At 41.4% G+C, this 18,328-nt stretch overlaps 1 protein-coding gene across 2 annotated transcripts; it reads left to right on the top strand.

Annotated features, from left to right (window-relative positions):
* The first annotated feature begins 15,352 nt into the window (after window positions 1-15,352).
* LOC147438739 (syntaxin-124-like) lies at window positions 15,353-17,611 on the top strand. 2 transcript variants are annotated; one of them, XM_086484190.1, is made up of 4 exons: window positions 15,353-15,535; window positions 15,633-15,676; window positions 16,287-17,160; window positions 17,253-17,611. In XM_086484190.1, exons 3-4 carry the CDS (start codon window positions 16,319-16,321, stop codon window positions 17,308-17,310), a joined length of 900 nt encoding a protein of 299 aa, XP_086340316.1. In that variant the 5' UTR covers window positions 15,353-15,535; window positions 15,633-15,676; window positions 16,287-16,318; the 3' UTR covers window positions 17,311-17,611. The 2 variants fall into 2 exon arrangements, with proteins under 2 accessions (XP_086340316.1, XP_086340315.1); XM_086484189.1 differs by having other exon boundaries at window positions 15,356-15,535; window positions 16,287-17,610.
* Window positions 17,612-18,328: the final 717 nt, after the last annotated feature.

An 18,328-nucleotide genomic window follows, 5' to 3' on the forward strand; every position in this document is an offset into this window, starting at 1 on the left:
TTATAAACCACGCAATTGTGAGCAGGTGAGTGTAAAACCTTCTTTATCCTTATTTGCTTGTAACATAATACCAATGTCACTCACTTTGAACTTCTCTTTCGCAGCAGGTTATTTATATCTCATCACTGCATCAACCAAAGATTTGTTTTGTAGTTCCTGTAAAACAGCTTGGGGAAGGACCATTTTTGTCACTAATGACGTGGAGACCATCTTCGACCCTCTACCGCCTACTGATTTGGATGAGGGGGGGACAGGGGACAGAGAGATCGATAGTGATTCAATGCCCAGTGCCACCAATCTCAGTGAGGATGATTGCCATGATGACGATGATAAGATGGAAAATCTAGATGATGAGTTCGAAGATGATGAAGCCATGGCCATCACATCCACAAACATCAATTCAATTTCCCTCTTTATTAATTTAGTATCCATGGGTTTAGATTTAGATCAATCTACTTGTAGAGATCTTTTGGAAGATGATCTATAAACATTTTGTATGTTTTATTCTATGAAACGGGTTTGTCATGTCGTCCATCCATTTTGTCTCTCCCCCTCTATCTCTCTTTTTAATTTTGACAAGCATGCTAATTTTTATGTTAATCAAGTGGGTGTGATTAATTTAATAATGAAATATCTATCATTTTTTGTACAAGTATTTAAGAAAAAACAAATGCTTTGTGATTTCTTAAGAGAATAGAAGGAAGTACTAAAAACTGCTTTGAAGAGGAGCTTCTTTATTGTGCTCCTTGCTCAACACCTTTGCATAGTGAGAGCGGATTTTTTGAGATGGGACTCAACTCAAGGCTCCCACCAGACAACCACTCCGTGAGACCCTACACATGCATATTTCTTAGGGGCACCCCCCTCTTTTATGGAGAAAGAAAGAAACCAAAACAAACCATATACAGCACACACACACACACACACACACACACACACACCTTCCTTATGTGCTTCAACACAAAATGCCCTTCAACCATTCAACACACACTCCTTAAGCAATCCCTTTGAACACTGCACAAACTCACATGCAAAGATTGACCTTCACCATGTTAGTGCTCATATACTTCTAAGAAAAGCAAGCACAAAACCTCAAAACTCAAAACACCATAATGCACAAATACTTGACAACTCCTTTCCTTTCCCAAAAGAAGAGACTACTTACACACATAAGGCGGCATGCATAGAGAGCTCTTCTCCATCTATGCAGCCCCAAGACTTACTTACACACAACATAAGGAGAGAAGCCAAGCAAATGGACACCATGGTGCACAAAAAAAAATTCTCAACAAACAAGCAACCCAATGAGCACAAAATATGAGAAGCTGCCAAGATAGGCTTACCAATTTTACATGCGTTTAGAGCAAAAGTGTGACGACGACACCCCAATTGCAACAATTTGTTGATCAAACCATGAGATAGATCATTGAACTTGATATCCTTGCTCTCATATAGAATCTACAATCCTTATTTAGGGATGAGTATGATAAGAGAAATGTTTACAAGAGAATGGTAGCAATAGCATATTGATGCTCTCTCTATGGTGCCGCTTATGATAGCGAGCTTAGGAAATGGATAGGGAGACAAGAGGAGAGAGAGATTAGGGCTTCCCTAACCTTAGAGGAGCTTATTTGCAGCAATGGAGTAGGTGTGTGTATTTTTGTGCTTGCCAAAGGGCCTTTTTATAGCTGTACAAGACCTTGGGTTAGGTTAAACTTGACTAGGGTAGGTAATTAACCATAGTTAGGTTCCCTTTTGACCATTCCTTCAATTATGCAAATAAGGGACTTATTTTTTCATTAAAAATAGCCTTTTAGGTCGTGGAGGCTCCATAAGGGTTGATAATGTATGTGGGCCCCACCATGATGTCCCTCTAGTGGCTCCTGCAGAGTGTCCCCATCCTGTTTGTTGTGTCTCTGGAAGCATCTTGAGCCGACCCCTCCACATGCAAGTGGTTTTTAACTCCCCATTGGTATTTTAGAATGTTGGAGAAGTCGAGAAAACTTTTCACCTTTGTGGTTTACCTGATTGTAACTTTGACCTGCAGTAACAGTGTCCGCAGCACCTTGTTTTCACCATAACTTTCAACCTGTAACTCAGAATTGGGTGCTGTAAAAAGCAAAGTTGACCTTCTCAAAGTGTTTAAGCTGATTTTGGAGTGTTCCTCAAGTATACCCACGAGCTAAGGCGTTCAAGATGCATCCAAAACACCTTTTGAACCAAGTCTCCTTGTAGGGGGCCCTTTAGCATGCATCCAAGGTGTAGCATGCTTTTTTCAAAAGGGAATCCACCTTAAACAAATGAGGTAGGATCCAATAAAGTTTGATTTATTGGGGATATACATTATATTTAAGATTTGTTGACCAACACAAGTAAATGATCCAAGACTTGGGTCACATAGTGGTGGGGAAGGGAAGGCCTACAAGGTTAACCCTACCCTTGAGAGAAGATGGGTAAGATAAGTGCCTATAAATTATTTATTTACAAATTATGGGATGTAGATAGGTATTTAAATTAGTAAAGGTAATTAGTTAAAAGAATATGCAGTAAAAAAACTAGGAGAGTAGAATTAAGTTTACTATTTACATTTAGCATGAAGAGAGAAATATGATGTAAATGCATAAAGATCTATTAAGGGTAAGGTGTTTGTATGGAAAAAGGCTATTACGGAAAGAGAGAATGAACACTAGGTTAAAAATTTGATAAAAAATATATACATTTGAGTAGAAATGTAGTGCAAATGCAAAGTTACCATTTAACGCTACTCATATTAGCCCTCCCCGTTCATCTAGGATCATTCATGCTCCTAGATGAAACAAAAGAGTTTTTTCCTTTTTCTTTTCTTTCTTTTTTTTTTCTTCTTTTTTTTCTTTTTTTCTTTTTTTTTCTAAAAAAAAGGAGGAGTGATATACACTCTTTTACTCCATTAGACATGCTTTTCATTACCTCAATCCCATAAATCGGAGATGGGAGGGTTGCCTTGGGTATGTTGAGATTCCAAGGCTGGTTCTTCTTTGCACATCAAAGCTTTAAAAATAGGTGGAGCATTTGCCAAGCCGAAGGGAGCCATGCCAATTTGGAGCTTAGACGATGTAGGTAGATGACTTCCTATCAACGGATTGATACGTTGAAAGTAGGGCTTTAATCTCCATCCATTGACTCTGGTCTTGTGGAGTTTTCCTGATAAATCTGCTAATCTGTAACTACCATTCTCAAACTTTGTTTTTATCATGAAAGGTCCCTCCCATCTTTGCAAAAACTTTTTGTCAAGTCGAGTATCAAGTTGGTTATCATAGCGAAGAACCAACATACCTTCCTTCAATCCTTTCCCCTTGAGCTTCTTGTTGATTTTGTCCCTTTGGCTTGTGGCTTGGGCAATGTAATAGTCGATGGACTCTTCTCTATCAAGCTCAAGTCGTTGAAGATCTAAAATTCTTTCCTGCAAAGCTTCTTTTGGCCTCTTTGCTCCCCGTGAGAGAATGCGTAGGCTTGCAATCTCCACCTCAATAGGAAGGAGTGCCTCCTGTCCATATACCAAATGAAAAGGAGTGAATTGAGTGGATACCTTGAAAGATGTTCTGTATGCCCATAGAGCTGTGGTCAAATGACGATCCCAGTCGTTTGGTCGATCTGCAACCTGCTTAGAAATGATCTTACATATCATTCCATTCACCTTTTCAACCAACCCATTGCACTGAGGGTAGTAAGGTGTAGAATGCAAATGTTTGACTTTTAACTTTGCCAGAAGATTATCTAGGAGCTCTGCTCTAAACCCTGGACCACGATCTGACAAAATCTCTAATGGTGTGCCAAATCTACTGCATATGTGATCAAAGATAAATTTTGATACCTCCTCGGCTGTAATTCGTGTTGTAGTTGCTGCCTCCGCCCATCGTGTCATGTAATCTACTCTCACAATGATGAAGACCTTCCCGGTAGATGTGCGAGGTAAGGGGCCTATTGCATCCACACCCCACTTCTCAAAAGGACCATACGAAATTATTGGAACTCGAGGTTTGTAAGTGAGTCGTCGATTTCCAGCAATCTGACAACCTTTGCATGACTTACACCAATGCTGGACATCACGGTGTAGACTTGGCCAAACAAACCCAGTTTGGAGGAAAAATATGATGTCCTTCAATTCCTCCTGGCCTTGGTACTTTGGTTCGTAGAGCTTCACACCTCCCACCATGATCTGAAGTTTCTCATTGGTGAGATAATCTGCTTCCTTGTTGAGGGTTCTCACAACATGCTGTACCTGTGTAGCTTCAAAGTTCTTTATCAAAGCCTTCACCTGTCTAAGCCACTCCACTAGAGTAGGGTTCTTGCACTTCCATATCCCTTGGATTTGCCTAATAACTAGTAAGGAATCACCTCTTATTATAAGTCTTTCGATGCCAAGTTTTCTGCATTCTTCAAGCCCCAACTTTAAGGTGACATACTCAGCCTCATTATTAGAATGAACATTTTCCAAGGTGATACCTTTCTTAACAAGAACTTCCCTTTGTGGATTTAGAATAAGAACCCCCCCTGCTGCCTGATCGTGTTGTCGTCGGTAAGCTCCATCAAAGCACAAAATGTGTGCATTGTCCATCTCCTCCTCATTATTTTGTGGTGTAGCTTTATCTCCTGCCTTTGGTGACTCTTTCCTTTCTCTCACTTTGTATGTGAGAATGTCTGCAAGACCTGCCCTTGTGCTATCTTCCACAAGAAAAGTGTATTCAAACTCTTGAAGTTCTAGAACCCATTTGGCTATCCTAGATGAGAGGCTCATGTGTTGCACAACATATGGTAAATTGTTTTCCATGGTGAGAATGACAAATGGTGCAGGTAAGAGATATGATCAAAACTTTCTTACCGCAAACATAATTGTGAATACCACCTTCTTCATATTAGTGTAGCCCTTCTCTGCAGCGGTCATGACTTTGCTTGCAAAGTATACTGGCCTCATGTAGCATGTTTTTGGGTCTTTTTGCATGAGAACTACACCGATGGCCTCCATTCTTACACTTGGCGTGATGTAATATGTATCCTTTGGATTTGGTGGCATTATTGTTGGAAGAGAGTTGAGAATACCCTTTACTTCAGTAAAGCATAATTCGTGTTCCTCTCTCCATTCAAATGTGGGTTTGTTTGCTAGCTTGTGCAAAGGTGCAATAGCTTCCGCTAGAAGGTGAATGAAACGAGACATGTACCTTACTTTGTGGTTGAAAGTCATGAGCTCCTTGGTTGTCGTTGGTGGTTGTAGTGACAAGAGAGCATTTACTTTTGATGGATCCACTTGAATTCCTTGCAAAGAAACCACATGACCTAGCAATACCACTTGTGACTCTGCAATGTGACACTTCTCAGGGTTAAGCTGTCCCCCAAATTGATGAAGCCTCCTAAGCCCCTCCTCAACTTTTTGGCAATGAAGTCTTTGGCTACTATAGATACAGAAGTCATCCATAAAAACCCTAATTGACTTTCCAAAGAAGGGCTGAAAGACAAGAGTTGTAAACCTTATAAAGGTACTAGGAGCATTTGTGAGCCCAAATGGCATCACTCTATAGGCAAAGCAACCCCAAGGTGTGATGAAAGTGGTTTTTAACTGATCTTCTTCTGCTATTCTGATTTGAAAATACCCTGAATACCCATCACACTGTGTAACATTCATAGCCGGCTACTTCGTTTAAGATTTCATCTTGGAAAGGAAGAGGAAAATGATCCCTCTTTGTTGCAGCATTGAGCGGTTTGTAGTCAACACAGACCCTCCATTTTCCGTTCTTTTTAGGGGTTACTACAATTGGGGACACCCACTCAGAGTTAGACACAGGGTAAATGAAACCAGCTTTGAGGAGTCGGTTAACCTCTGTCAAAAGTGCCTCTTGTTGTATTTTTCCTAGGCGCCTTAGCTTTTGAGCCACAGGTTTAGTACCTGGTTTTAATTCTATGCCATGCTCTATAACATCCACACCTCTAATTTGTGAGTAATCAGTGATAAACAAATTGGGATACCTCTTGAGCATATCGATGTAGGACCGCTTCTCCTCAGGGGTAAGATCTTTTGCAAGCATCCTCTCAAAGTCTTCAAAGTGCTTGTGGTCACCTTTGTCATCCTTTGTTTGCTCCTTTGTTGGGTCAACCTCTATTGATGGAGTTTTTGATGTGTTGAAGATAATTCCCATTACCTCCAAAGATGATTCTTCTTCGCTATTGGATGTAGTGGTTGAACTTTCCTCGTCGCTTGAGCCAAAACTCTCTTCACTTTCTTCATCAGCCGTGGTCTCATAGTTGATGTCGAGCTGCTTTCCTTCATGCCAATCGTATACTACATGTTGCCCCTTTTTGAGAATCAATTGTCCTCGTCCCCATTTTTGATCTGCATTCACAGCAATGAGCCAAGGCCTCCCTAGGATGATGGGATAGCCCTCCCCCTTGGCTGGCATAACATACATGTCCACACGTGCATCTATATTACATACAGAAACTTTTACGTTCTCGATGATCCCTAGGCACTTCACACTTGCATTGTTGGCCAACCTAGCTTGACAATTAGAGGATTTAGTGATTTCAAGCCCTAGTCTATTCATGGCTCTTTCCGTGATCACACACATTTGTGCTCCACCATCAACATACACATTGGATACCTTCCTACCCCTTACATAAGCATCTACAATAGGTTCCACATCTTGTTGTGGCTTTGAAGTCAATGCCTTTATTGTCACTTTTTCTTTCTTTCTTGGGAGTCTTGTGCTTACAAGTTTGGACCAGTGCCTTCTCACCTTGGGTGATAGATGTAGGAGTTGAGGCCAAGAAATATTGGGCTTTTGAGTTTGCAAATCTTCTAAGATGTTGTAGGGTTCCATATTCTTTCCTAATGGAAAATCGTTGATGCCGATCTCCCTTCGCCTTGACCTCTGCTTCTTGCCTCCTTCCTCCTTCTTTGACTTTTTCTTCCTCTCCTTCCTTGCAGGTTCTGACTCTTCATTCCTTGTGTCTTCATCCTTGTTGTGTGCTCTTGTGCGCTTTTCTGCTCGCATAACATCAAAATGTATAGGGCTCACCTCTATCTCCTCTTCCAGCTTTATGACGTTTACTCCTCTCTCTTCCTCCACTAGTGGGACAGGAGGGATGTTTGCCACTGGAGGTGGTGGTGGTCGACGAAGAATTTGCGGGGCTTGAGCATGCTCTTGCTGCACCATGAGCGGAGGGGGTCTAGGAGGGTATATGTCCCCTGGAAGCCTTCGAGGGTGAGGGCAATTATATATGCCATGACCAACTTTGTTGCAATTCCAGCATCTCAACTCTTGTGCTTGACGTCGTTGATTGCGATTCCCTTCTCTTGGTTGTGGTTGTTGGGGTAGGCCCTGCACTAGATTCAAGGTGAGACTCTCTAGTTGTTGAGTTAATCTTTGCAAGATCTCTTGTTGTGATCCTTCCCCTATTTGTGAAGTTTGGGCAAGAGAGCCCCTAACTTGTGCTCCCATGCTTGGTGAAGAATCCCTCTCAATGACTTCATTTAGGTCCCTTGTTCTATGTGCTTGAAAATTTAACTTCTTGAATTTGACCATGACCACCTCACGTGCTTCCTCAAATGTTGATGGGAATTTTAACTCTACCTTGGTCTTCAAAATTGGATACAAGCCAGCCATGAACCTATCTTTCTTTAGAAAGTTTGGTGCACCACCTTGGTTTTGTAAGGTAGCCTCCCATCTATCCCATAGGTTAAGGAAAACGGCCTCATAAGATGGGTAGTCTTCAAGGAATACCTGTTTATGTTGAAGTAGACACTTCCAAAGACCCTCTGGAGTATCTCCTTGCCCAAATTTGGCAAGAAAAATTGCACGTAGCCTCTCCCAATTGGTTTTGTTTTGAGGTTGCAAGGCCTCGTACCATGCCTTAGCTTCCCCTTTGAGAACGAGTGGAAAAGCACGCAGCTTTACCTCTTCTTGATCTCTCCCAGAGATGAGGTGTGCCATCTCCAAATTATCCAGAAATTCTTGTGCATCCTCACCATTTTTAGAATGAAAGGTAGGAAAAGTGCTTGACATTTTTACAATACAAGGAGGCTTGTGTACCACAAAGTTTTGACTACGATGAGTGATCACATCAAAATGAAAATATATACATCAAGTGTTAGTTCATAATTTATCATAGGCAAAATAAAAGGGTTGATTGAGGCATTAATTTCATTAAGGTGAGTGGGTCCAAAAATTCTCCTAATGGTTGCTTGAAATCTAAATTTTGTAGCAATTATGATGTGCACAGATTGACGAGCTATGGGTGTAAAAGGAGAAGCAGCTCCATGTCGGTTCATGTGACAATGTGTTCTCCTTTTTCTTTCTCTTGAAGAAAGTTTCCTTTGAGTGGATCGCTATCTAAGCGCCTCTTGTCCCTGCCTCAAAACAAAATAAAAACATGGACATCAAATGAATCATCATAATTAATGAATGGAAGAATGATGGGATTTGGAGATGCCAAGATTTCACCAAGTCTTTCTGCTCCAAACATAAAAACAATGCGTTGTTGGTAAAAAAATTTGCGATCTACACAAATGTTAATTCTGATGCGTTGTGAAAAATGAAAAGCATATGGTGCAACTCTATTGTTCATGAGGAGAATAGAAGGCAATTAGGAAAGTTCCTCCGTGGGGGCACCACTTTTATGAGAGCGGATTTTTTGAGATGGGGCTCAACTCAAGGCTCCCACCAGACAACCACTCCGTGAGACCCTACACACACATATTTCTTAGGGGCACCACCCTCTTTTATGGAGAAAGAAAGAAACCAAAACAAACCATATACAACACACACACACACACACACACACACACCTTCCTTATGTGCTTCAACACAAAATGCCCTTCAACCATTCAACACACACTCCTTAAGCAATCCCTTTGAACACTGCACAAACTCACATGCAAAGATTGACCTTCACCATATTAGTGCTCATATACTTCTAAGAAAAGCAAGCACAAAACCTCAAAACTCAAAACACCATAATGCACAAATACTTGACAACTCCTTTCCTTTCCCAAAAGAAGAGACTACTTACACACATAAGGCGGCATGCATAGAGAGCTCTTCTCCATCTATGCAGCCCCAAGACTTACTTACACACAACATAAGGAGAGAAGCCAAGCAAATGGACACCATGGTGCACAAAAAAAAATTCTCAACAAACAAGCAACCCAATGAGCACAAAATATGAGAAGCTGCCAAGATAGGCTTACCAATTTTACATGCGTTTAGAGCAAAAGTGTGACGACGACACCCCAATTGCAACAATTTGTTGATCAAACCATGAGATAGATCATTGAACTTGATATCCTTGCTCTCATATAGAATCTACAATCCTTATTTAGGGGTGAGTATGATAAGAGAAATGTTTACAAGAGAATGGTAGCAATAGCATATTGATGCTCTCTCTATGGTGCCGCTTATGATAGCGAGCTTAGGAAATGGATAGGGAGACAAGAGGAGAGAGAGATTAGGGCTTCCCTAACCTTAGAGGAGCTTATTTGCAGCAATGGAGTAGGTGTGTGTATTTTTGTGCTTGCCAAAGGGCCTTTTTATAGCTGTACAAGACCTTGGGTTAGGTTAAACTTGACTAGGGTAGGTAATTAACCATAGTTAGGTTCCCTTTTGACCATTCCTTCAATTATGCAAATAAGGGACTTATTTTTTCATTAAAAATAGCTTTTTAGGTCGTGGAGGCTCCATAAGGGTTGATAATGTATGTGGGCCCCACCATGATGTCCCTCTAGTGGCTCCTGCAGAGTGTCCCCATCCTGTTTGTTGTGTCTCTGGAAGCATCTTGAGCCGACCCCTCCACATGCAAGTGGTTTTTAACTCCCCATTGGTATTTTAGAATGTTGGAGAAGTCAAGAAAACTTTTCACCTTTGTGGTTTACCTGATTGTAACTTTGACCTGTAGTAACAGTGTCCGCAGCACCTTGTTTTCACCATAACTTTCAGCCTGTAACTCAGAATTGGGTGCTGTAAAAGGCAAAGTTGACCTTCTCAAAGTGTTTAAGCTGATTTTGGAGTGTTCCTCAAGTATACCCACGAGCTAAGGCGTTCAAGATGCATCCAAAACACCTTTTGAACCAAGTCTCCTTGTAGGGGGCCCTTTAGCATGCATCCAAGGTGTAGCATGCTTTTTTCAAAAGGGAATCCACCTTAAACAAATGAGGTAGGCTCCAATAAAGTTTGATTTATTGGGGATATACATTATATTTAAGATTTGTTGACCAACACAAGTAAATGATCCAAGACTTGGGTCACATAGTGGTGGGGAAGGGAAGGCCTACAAGGTTAACCCTACCCTTGAGAGAAGATGGGTAAGATAAGTGCCCATAAATTATTTATTTACAAATTATGGGATGTAGATAGGTATTTAAATTAGTAAAGGTAATTAGTTAAAAGAATATGCAGTAAAAAAACTAGGAGAGTAGAATTAAGTTTACTATTTACATTCAGCATGAAGAGAGAAATATGATGTAAATGCATAAAGATCTAATAAGGGTAAGATGTTTGTATGGAAAAAGGCTATTACGGAAAGAGAGAATGAACACTAGGTTAAAACTTTGATAAAAAATATATACATTTGAGTAGAAATGTAGTGCAAATGCAAGGTTACCATTTAACGCTACTCAATAGCAGGTCTTGAGGGTGTCCAAAGGCAAAGTCAGAGAGCTTGCGAAGATAATCGATCATAAGGTGGTCAATGCTGAGCCAATGGGTAGAGGCATACAAGTGCATTGACAAAAATGCAGAGCTCCTGCTTGAAGGGCAAGATAGAGCTTGAAGAAAATAACATAGGTACTATCATCTGGTAAAATGTGGGCACACTTCACTCTATCATTATGAAAAATGTGGGCTCCAAAGGGGTACTTGATCAAACACTATATATTTTACTCTCAAGGCGAGGATGCTTTGTTGAATGGAGGGCTTTCTGGTCCATCACAAAAGCACGCCATCACCAAGCTTGGAGGGTGTACATAGAAGACGAGGGGTTCTATTTGTAAAACATGCTTGCCTGTGTTTTTACTATAACTGTGTGAGACGGTTGCCTCAATTTGTGAGGGTCGTTACAAAACACGATGGATGTTTGGTGTGTTGTGCTTGTGGGGTATATGCAAGCTTTGGCAAAGGATGTTGTCCATGTGTGGCTTCTCATCTTTGGTGGTACATCTGGCATGGAGCTTTTTCTTCGTAGTTTCATATTTCTTCACATAGCCATCATTTCAAGTTTTGATATTGTTTTTCTTTCATTTTTAAAGAGAGGTAGATCATGTTTTTAAAAATTGGATCATTAAAAAAACTATTTAGATAGAGGAAAACTCAAATTTTAATGTCATAGTGCCAAAGATCCATCCGTAGTAATATTCTTGTTAATATTTGCGACAAAATCCTTGGTAATGCTTGTGGTAATAACCCTGGTAATATTAGCAGTTCAAAAATTACTCCCTCCGCCCTCCTCTCTCTTCTTTGGTGAGCCATTTAGGACTCTCTCTCTACAAACCGTGGTAAATATCCACTGTAAACGTTTGCTAATTTTCATAGCGTCCTTACCTTTTTTGGTGACATAGATAAGCAATTGAAGGGCTACAAGAAGCAAGAGTACTTGAAGTGGATATAAAAATTGAAAAGCAGGTAGTTGGCTCAAGGAGACAAAATTGATCCTTGGATAATTACCCATTTGCTTCTCTGTTTCCCTCTAGTGGCAAGCCATTGTAAGAACTTTTCACTTGTAGATGACCTATTGTATGCAAACCTTTCTCTAGTGGCAAGCCATTTCAAACCTTTCACTTTTAGATAACCTATAGTATGCATCTTCCCTTTTTTGAATACTCCTCTATATACTTGTAGCAATATTAGAATTGTCTAATATTTTTTTTGTTTCTTGTGATCTTGTCCTATACCACACTTGTCTGTAAAACCACTAGAATACTACAAGCAAGTTATTTAGATAACCTATAGTATGCATCTTCCCTTTTTTGTATACTCCTCTATATACTTGTAGAAATATATATTAGAACTGTCTAATAATTTTTTTGCTTCTTGTGATCTTGTCCTATACCACACTTGTCTGTAAAACCATTAGAATACTTTAAGCAAGCTATTAGATTTTTTAGCTCCTCCATCATGTCTAGTGTGCTTGAAAAATTTGGCTCTTGCTTCACAATGAGACTTCTCCATACCTTGAGTAGACCATATTGGAAAGCTTCCATATTTATTTATAAACCAAGGAGTGTGATTATAGATAATATGCTGAAAAGAAAAGAGAATTCATGTAGCCACTTATGAAAAAGTGTTGAAGCAAATTAGCAAAACCATAATTCACAATTATTACCATGTAGGGTGTGAAGTGCTTTGAGCTCTAAGCATTTGTCATTGCTTTCTTAAAGTTCTTTCTTGAAGTTAGAGAGGTCATTCTTTTCCCAGTGACTTTTATCACAATATAAGAAGACTGTATCCAAGGCTTCCCACACTTTTGCCTTATGATTTCTTGCTTTGCTAGCAACTCAGTGGTCCTTCACATCATTATGTAAGAGCCTTTTATTGGTTGTACTAGACTTTGGATGCAACCTTACCCGATTTCCCATGGAATTTCGTGAAGGTTTTGGCCTTCGCCCCTAAGGGATTCACTCTATATAGAAAAGGGAATGCCACTTGTGAGCAGACACTCTCGGAAAACCCCCTTTGTACGGCTTGCATAAGGTAAATATGACCCCCTTTTAACGCTCTACAATTTTCAATTAGAGAATATATTATACGTGCTAGTCCTTCACCAAATCCATCCTAGGACCTACACACATGACATGAAACTATCCATACTCACACAGAGACAAGCATAGAGAGTGGAAATCAGACTCCCCTCCCAGCCATAGAGCCGATATGGGGTCACACCCACTAGCTAAGCTAACGAGCTACCCTCTTCTGCAAGGGTTGGTGTCTCATACCACCAAGCCCACTCCAAGCGGGTGTGTGGGTAGAGCTGCCAAGGGATATTGGAGGGCTCGGTCAAACACCACCCTTCAATTGCTCACCTACACCAATCGGGGGAACACACTCTCTGTTTAGCAATGCACATGTCGTCTATTAAAAAAAACATGGCCAGGCCTCTCCTTGTCGACAGATGACACATGCTTCTACCACCTTCCATGAGTGTTGGTCATCCTCCTTGTGCCAATTGCCCTCCTCCATGTCAACTACTTCCCCCTGTAACGCATGCCTTTGATTTCCAATTTCCTTTGCTTCTAGGTGAGATGCCCACTAATACACCCATACGAAAGATTCACTTTCTAGAGAAATTTGAACACATGTGGCTTTCATTTCCGGAATAATAACGGCCCAACAATATCAACAATATGACCTTGTTTTAATGCACCCCATTATCCTCATGACTAAGTAACACCTATATTTAATGTGGGGCCAAGTAATGGGATCGACGACGCGGAAGTTCACGCATGGAGATCGAAAAGATCGCAGCATAGATGTCTGCTCAAAAACTAAACCTGGACACGCACTAAACCTGGACTGCTCAAAAACTAAACTTGGACATGCGCTAAACCTAGACAACGTGGCCAATGCATCCCGAACTCACAATATTATAACGTCAAAATGATTTGGGATACACAATGAGCGCGGGGGTGAGGTGGTTAGCCCGTTTGACCCTAAACGCGGACCCCCGAGGTCACGAGTTCAAATCGCGCCAGTGCGCCTCGTTTTTCGCACTAGCCAAGTTCGGTGCCCCCCATTTTTCCGACGGCACGCCTTGTTTTTTCGCGCTGGCCAAGTTTAGTGTGCCTTGAGATCCTGCCCCCGCCGCGACCGTCGATCCCATTACTTTGCATAGGTGTTAGAGGCCTTGCACAAGGTGCGTTTCAAAGCACTTTTTGGACGTCCACATTCAAAGGCCTCCATTCACGCGGTAAGTTTAGCGAACACACACATAGATGTTGGGTAGTTGTGCAACTTAGCTAACTTTTACTGAAACAGCAAAAGTTACGCCAACTCTCCAATTATAAATCAAGCGCATCCACCGGCTGCAGGTAGTTGGAGATTATTTCATGCAGGTGCACCTGTACTACGTGATGAAGCTTCAATCTATAAAGAGCAGCTACTGCAGCGTTCAACAGGTAGATTTTGCCTTCTCCTTCAGAAAGCGCAGAAGACCATCAAAACAGGTAATGCTCTCAAAACTCTCTCTCTCTCTCTCTCTCTCTCTCCCCTTCTCTATGTAATGTGTTCACTCTCACAGGTTCAGAGAAATGCACGGACATCTTCACTTACATGGGTTCAAAGAAACGCATTGTCACAGTACAAGCCAAATAACTTGCATCATTGAAGTGCACAACTATTCGTTCAACCATCAGAGCTGGTCTTAATTATTTTCATGTCACTTGCTTAATGCACTGGTTTTCAGCAAAAGGCAATGGTGTGCTGTCTACTGTGCACACACATAATTGTTTTTCAAGTTCTAATTTGGCATGCTTGGAGCTGTTTTCCAATGCATGACAACTTGTAGCACTAAAGTGCAAAGTGCTCTTTGATTTGTCTATCTTCATATTGATTGGTTTCATAAAATTTGGTGATCGAGTCCGTACAAACTATAAAGCTATTGGGTTCTTCACAAGCTGAGAAACCATTGAAAGCATGATCGTTTAGGGTCCGCTATATGGGTGTGGTATCGCATCTGAAAATCGTGCATTTGCGCTTTTTTAAGTCACAAAATGTTTGTGCATACTTGGATTTCAACTAGGATTAAGCATACCTTGTTAGTGAAGGAGATATTAGACATCCATCTGTTGGTTTCTGGTTGCCGTTAGGCTAGCCAGGTTTCTCATTGCATACTTCCACTGCACTTGCAGCATGCCTACCCCAGTGGATTTGAATGAGCTTTCCCAACTCGAGTGGGAGGATGACACACATTGGTCTCAATTGTCTTTGGTTTTGTCGTCTCAAGACCATGAGCTGGCATCAAATGCTGATACCATTGGGGCTCCGCAAGGGATCTCTGCTCTGCCTCCATGTTCATTCTCTCGAGCATTCATCCGCCGTGCATGGCTGAAGCTGCTAGCGTTTTTGTATCCTTGTAGAAGGTGGCGTTGGTTCTTGTTGCAAGAGGGGTGAAACATGAAAAACGTGAACTGGAAAGAGCAGGTAAAATTATCGTTAACTATGCTGTGGGAATGCAACACGTTTTTTAGGGTGATCCTTTAGGCATAGTAGAAAAAGTTAAAACGTGAGTTTCAAACCCACCGTGTGCAAGCCTTCTTACTTAGTGCTGAGGCCCCGCCATGGGCAGACGGCGATAGCCGGTAAGCCGACCGGCTACATTCAAAATTCGAGCTAATTTCTTGCTAGCCGCTCATCACTAGACTATGCTTTCATTTCTGTCATCTTCTTCTTCTTCTTCTTCTCAGCTGGAGTACTTGCATGTTGCAACGTCCATCTTCTGCTCGCGAGTCTCTCTCTGCTGCAGGCGCGCGCAATAATCAGCCTGCCATCCCTGCATCGACTTTCCTGCGAGCAACAATACAGTAGGCGTCCGCTATACACCGTTATCACTCTAGTTCCCGCTCTCTTCTTGTTCACACTTTTCTTCTGTGCTTCTCTGCTAATTTACTTCTCTTGCAGTTCGTCCGCTGGAGCCCCGTAACTACCCTCCGACACACGAGCAGGTATCTACCCATCTCCCTTCTTGTTTTTTTTTTTTCCTGTACAAGTAAGTGCATACAGCTATCCCTCTTCGGCATTTTCTTATCCTGCTTGCAGTTCTCGAAATAGAAGTTTGCTTCAGGTAAATCTTTCTGTTGCGTGCTGCTTTGGATGCTTCCATGGAAGAGGATGCAAGCCTTTTGGTGTTTAGCCATTTCTGTGAAAGCTTGTGACCGTTTTGTCGTTTTGTCCAATTGTGAAATCTTTCTGTAGCGTGCTGCTTGGGATGCTTCCATGGAAGAGGATGCAAGCCTTTTGGCGCTTAGCCCTTTGTGTGAAAGCATGTGACCGTTTTGTCCAATTGTAATCTTCTTGTCATGTAGCAACATTGATGATGCATGCGGTTTCTTTCTGTACCCTGACATTCTTTCTTTCAAACGCGGTAAATTGGTGTGGAGATGGCGACTGTTCTAACGATCATCTGCTTGCATCTCTCTGCTGTTGCTGAGTGAAGGGCTGTTCTAACTCTTTGGACTCAACCTTGTTTTGGAATGGTTCATTCAAGCTGTGATGGAATTTCTTCTGCAGACCTTTAATTGTTGTCCTTAACTATTTTGTGGAATTTTCTTGCAGCTTGTAAGCTTGAACACTGCTTTCTTGTGGACATGAATGACCTCTTGTGCAAAGCGCATATCAAGGGCACAAACTATGTGAATCTTAGACAGGAGAATATGAGAGATGTGGAAATGGGAGACATTGGGGATGCAAATGAAGACAGAAACCTCAGAGCCTTCTTCGAGGATGTGGAGGTCATTCAGAGTGACATGGAGAAAGCAAAGCATCTGCTTTTGGAGATTCAAGCGGCAAATGAGGAGGGAAAGACTATTCACAAGGCACATGCTATGAAGATATTGCGAGGCCGCATGGATGCAGATATGATAGAGCTTATGAAGAGGGCAAAATCAATAAAAGCAAACCTTGAGGATCTGGACAAATCAAACTTGGTGAATCGCAGCTGTCTTAGGTGTGAGTTGGGAACTCCAGTGGACAGGACTCGAATGTCGATCACAAATGCACTCAGGCAAAAACTCAAAGATCTCATGGGAGAATTTCAAATATTGCGGCATAGGATTATGACAGAGTACAAGGAGACCGTCGAAAGGCGATTCTACACGGTTACAGGTCACCATCCAAATGAAGATACAGTTGAGCAAATCATCACGACCGGAGAAAGTGAGAACTTTCTGCAGACAGTTATTCATGAGCAGGGGAGAGGCCAGGTGATGGACACCATCAGGGAGCTGCAGGAGAGACATGATACTGCAAAAGAAATCGAACAAAACCTACTTGATCTGCACCAGATATTCCTGGACATGTCTGTAATGGTGGAAGGCCAAGGGGAGAAGCTGAATGACATTCAACATAATGTGAACGAAGCTAATGCGCATATTGATGGTGGCACTCAACAGCTGAAGGATGCCAAATATTATCAAAGAAACAGCTTCAAGTATGTGGGCTTGGCCATCTTGATCCTTCTCATACTAATTATAATTCTGGTCATTCCTATTTCTATTGCCTTACGGAAGTAGATTCCTGTAGGTACCATCCTTTGCTGGGGCAATTGGTGGCTCAAGGACAGAGAAATGGATCAAGATAGTACTTCGTTTTATTAGGCCAGGACAAAATGAAGTGATGTAGATTTTACTAAGCTAGAACACCCACCTGAGTGAGTGAGTAGGTGTTTCAAATATAGCAACAGTATTAAATGTAACTTTTAATGACACATACCAGAATATACATGGTGTAAGAGCTAGTGGTTACTTTTCTGCAACTTACATCAGATATTTCAAGTTTTAAGAGTGAGCTCTGGGGGCCTCTTGGGTATTGAGTAGCTGAGGCTTGATTAATTCAATCCGGATTTCCGAGTGGTATTCACCTTTCATGCTAAAATTTAAGTACGTTTAAAATTACAATCAAAACAGCTTTTTTTTTCATTTAATCTTTTTCAAGACAATATTGCCAATGGAGTACTTGACACTCAACGTAGGTCTTGAGTCTCATGCAAGTGGTTAAGAAGAGTGTGTCCCAAGAGACCGCAAAGATTTATAAATTTTCTCATGTAGGAAAATGGAGTCTATTTCAGTGTTTTTCATACAATGAATAACATCATGAGCTTTTGCTCTAGAGGCACCGCATACCTAGCTAGGTACGAATGGGGGCAGGGGACCACCGGCCCTCCACCAGGCCGGCGGTCCCTTGCCCCCAATCATACCTAGCTAGGTATGTGGTGCCTCCCTCACAGAAGCTCATGATGTTGAGGTAACTCACAATGTGGGAATTACTGTGAGAATTCGTCCAAAACTTTTTGTGAGAGACCTCAAATAATTATGGGACAAATTTTGACTTGTTGCTCAAGAGCCATTGATATATTAACCGTGCTAACACAAATCAACTTTATGTAATTGGTCACTCAAGTGCCATGAGATAGTAAAGTGTTTTGTTTTTCCACCAACTTGTCGTGATTAGAAACGATGGTCTGGAAAAGTTGTCTTGCTTGGATTTTACCTCCAAGTCAAGGAGCCTTTGTGCTATTATTTGGTAAACTTAGAAATTAGATTTAAAAGTCATCCTTATACTTTGAGTCAATGATGAGATGAAAATTAAGGACAATTTTT

The sequence above is a fragment of the Adiantum capillus-veneris genome, chromosome 16 (genome assembly GCF_014529385.1).
Source record: "Adiantum capillus-veneris isolate H3 chromosome 16, ASM1452938v2, whole genome shotgun sequence".
NCBI classification, from domain to species: domain Eukaryota; kingdom Viridiplantae; phylum Streptophyta; class Polypodiopsida; order Polypodiales; family Pteridaceae; genus Adiantum; species Adiantum capillus-veneris.